At 52.1% G+C, this 3,538-nt stretch overlaps 1 protein-coding gene across 1 annotated transcript; it reads right to left on the reverse strand.

Moving 5' to 3' along the window:
* Nucleotides 1-1,667: 1,667 nt before the first annotated feature.
* Nucleotides 1,668-3,098, reverse strand: LOC122365739 (cytochrome b5 type B-like). Its single transcript, XM_043337210.1, has 2 exons — nt 2,891-3,098; nt 1,668-2,391 (listed from the first exon to the last, which is right to left on the reverse strand). The coding sequence occupies exon 2, from the start codon at nt 2,367-2,369 to the stop codon at nt 1,968-1,970; it is 402 nt and encodes a 133-aa protein (XP_043193145.1). The 5' UTR covers nt 2,370-2,391; nt 2,891-3,098; the 3' UTR covers nt 1,668-1,967.
* Nucleotides 3,099-3,538: the final 440 nt, after the last annotated feature.

Raw genomic sequence — 3,538 nt, forward strand, 5'->3', positions numbered from 1 at the left:
ATACTCACAGAGATGACCACTTTTACAGGGCCTCCTAACCTGCACAGAGGGCCTCCAAGCCTGCACAGATGTTGAGATGTTGCCTGAACAGCTAGATAAGCTCAATAGACGCAGTTTTTTTTGGGGGGGGGGGGCCAACAAGTGGGAAGATGGGGCCTCCAACAGGTGGGATTATGGGGGGGGGCCTCCTGGTTTCTAATGGCCCCTCCCTTGGAGATTTTCTGGATCCGCCCCTGGTCTGCACAGGCCTTCTGTGGCATGCTGTTGCTATCTTGCCAGTGTCGTGTGGAAACAGTCGGCGGAGGCTTGTCTCGGAAGGTCGCCGAGATCTAAATACGACCTCAGTGTTTGTATATGGCGTGCAGAGCAGCCACGGCTGCTATATCTAAGCCTGATGACCGATAGCGCTGACTGGCTCACCTTCAGAACTGGGGCGCGTCCACAGCGGATGTCAACAGAGGTTAGCTACCAGCGCATATTGCAGTCCTCCGCACACAATGCTGCCATACAGAGTGAAACAGATTTGGACGTAAACGTGTAATTGCCGAGAAGTACAATCAATGTTTTGAAAGTTGCAATTACCGGTGTTGTTTGGCCGTTAAGATGAAGAAGTCAATCTTATAAAGTGTCATCAATTGATCGCTGAGATTCGATAGAGAGAAGAGCACTGCAAGAGAACGGAGGCTAGGCCAGTATGTTCGGCCTTCAACTGGCTGTCCCAAAGAGAACCGTTATCCTCGCTATCCAACTACCGGAATTCGCATACATTTATCAAATGTCTTTTTATCTATTCAATACCGTTCTGTATACGGCAGACATACCGCTTAGATAAGCGCGGTAGTTCAGAAAGGTGAATTCGGGACTGGGGCTCCTGCAGAACCATCCAGTCCCATCTTACTGATCCCTGGTGCATTTGGCTCGACTAAAACATGGTATATATTAATCGGTACACATGTATCACTAATCGGCCGTGGCGCCCGTCAACCCAAACCATTGGCTTCTGACTGGCAGCCGGCGCCGTATCTGAATGTTTTCGCATACTTCAGGGCTCAGTCTCTGGACCTGCAGACCGTTCCGAGAGCGGTAGCTGGGCCGTCTGCACCAGTGCATCCGAGGTATTGCACGCTTTAGTCAGTGGAGCAATCTTGAGGAGCGTAGACTAAATAATTGCACAAACTGCATTATATTAATCAGTGCAGCGTGCGCATTCACATGATTGCATTAATGGGAAGAGCGTGAGTCTTCTAGCATCTTAGTCATCGAATTGACAATTTTGTCTGCGCTATACTCAACTTTTCCTCTTTTTTCGTTTTTTATGGTCAGATGAGGAGACGTCTTTAATATGTTCTTCGTGTGCAATGAGTGGCAATTTTATGCATTGTTCTTACGCCGTAGTCTTTGGAATACGCTTTACTCTCGACCCAGGAACTTTTTTAAGGAGAGACATTTGTAGTTTTTGCCAAAAAAGGCACTTTTTCTGATAAATGGCTGCCTTCATGTGTATGACCATAGAATGAGTGCTCCCAAAATTCAATAGATTGCTCTCAAAAAGAAAAAACACGCTTAAGAAAACGCAAGACTTCGTTCGTGTAATTGATAGATTCTCCCATTGAATATTTCTGTGTCTATCTTCTTTCATGTTTCCCATCTCGTCTCAAAACATGTCATAGAGCACACTTGGTAATATATTCAGGTATCACTTATCACACACAAGAGCTTACACAAATTGCGATGATATGTCACATTTGGCAAAACAATGGGCGACGATGCGATGACTAACAGCGTGCACATGATATGTTTGTCATGAACCGACAAGTGCTACACATATAAAACAATAAATATTCGATGAAAACACTCACAGGTCGCTCGCAGAGTGGACGATGGCGCCGCCGCGCGCTGACCTGGGCGGCTGCCATTCCCTGAGAGTCCGCCACCCTCCCTTCCCAGCCCCCGGGCCGGGCCGGCAGCTACTTGGCAGAGTCCCACATGCACTCCTCCGGCACGAGCACTCCGATCTGGTACTCCTTGAGCATGTCGAGCGCCTCCTTGGAGTGTCCGACGCCGTGGAAGGCGCTGGTGGCGTCCCTGCCGGCGCTCTCCAGCATGATGTCCGAGCCGGCCGGGTGCAGTGAGAGGAAGCGCGTCACGTCGTAGACACGGTCGTACAGCACCAGCCAGCAGTCGTCGGCCCAGCAGTGCTCAGAGACCTCGTTCAGGGTGTAAGTGGGCTGCGCCGGCGCTGGAGCTGGCCGGGGGCGCACGCCCAGCGCCGTCAGACCAATCAGCGCCGACAGCGTCTCCAGAGAGGAGGTAGCCATCTGCAGCACCGAGCGCTCCGCCACCGACTCCATCAGCAGCTCCTTGGTCATGGTGAACGAGTCGTTGAACGTTCTGCAAAGACGGAGAGGCAGGTCAGCTCGCGAGCTCTAGGGACACACTGAGAATTGGAGGTGGTAACTGGATGGTATGTGATCGTGGCCTTCGTCAAACGGTCCGGAGAGGTACCAGACCTCTTAGTTTACATTACGTGGAGGGCAGCAGAAAACCAGAGACGGCTTACGCGGAACAGGGCGAGTGGAAAGTTACTGATGACCGGCAGATGCCATCGTAACCGGGAGAGGAGTGCGACGATTTTGTTCAGTTTCAACTTTCTACACATCATTGCATTCCCGACAACTTTCTAAAGGCAAGTTGAGAACATTGCATTTAAAGCTAAGCCCGAGCACAGCTGATTCAATTGAAGGCATTTCACTTCTTTCAATTTTACTCGTGTTGCAAATTGCTCTTCACTACAAAAAAGTCAAATAACCCAGTCGCCCACTATCAAACGACTTATGATTGCCGAAGCTCATTTAATTTACTGAATACTCAAAGAAGTCACTCAGCTCACCTGTTATCACCGTAGAGAAGTCCGCTCCTCCTGTCTCCTCACGATCGGCACGCTCGAACCCGGTGCTGCTCGAGGCTCGAGGCTCGCCGGTCGCTCTCAGAACTCTCTAAGGTGCTTCCCCTCTGACTGCTCGTCAACGACTGCTGGCTGCCGGCCCGGGCCGCTCCCTTTTACGCTGGTGCCGCCACTGCTGACGTAAGTTGGCGGGTCGGCCAGTCAACGCGCGGCGCGCGGCGGCGGCGGCGCGGCGGCGCGGCGCAGCGGCTGACGCAGGCTGATGTAAACCGTCAGCGAGCGATGCGCAGCCGAGTGCGGGGGCCCGTCGGCCGGCGCGCGCGCTGATTGGTCGAGCCCCTGCCGCGCCTCCGTCCGTCTACTACGGAATTTACTATACGGCGCCGCAGGACGATCGCTGCGCATATGGTGGTCCGAGGACGACCAGTATCCGGTGCTGATGGACCCTGAAGGTGTTGTGACACAATCACTGACATATCCAGTGGCCGGCGATGTCCTTTTATCCCCCCCCTCCCCAAAATTGCGCACCTTCAGACCCCAGCCCACTTCTTTCATAACCATGTAGAAAATAACTATCATTGAGACGCAGTGCTCCATTTCAACAACCGTAATTTGGTATGACTTGTCAAATAT

The sequence above is a fragment of the Amphibalanus amphitrite genome, unplaced genomic scaffold, assembly GCF_019059575.1.
Source record: "Amphibalanus amphitrite isolate SeventyFive unplaced genomic scaffold, NRLGWU_Aamphi_draft 000760F_arrow, whole genome shotgun sequence".
Taxonomy (NCBI): domain Eukaryota; kingdom Metazoa; phylum Arthropoda; class Thecostraca; order Balanomorpha; family Balanidae; genus Amphibalanus; species Amphibalanus amphitrite.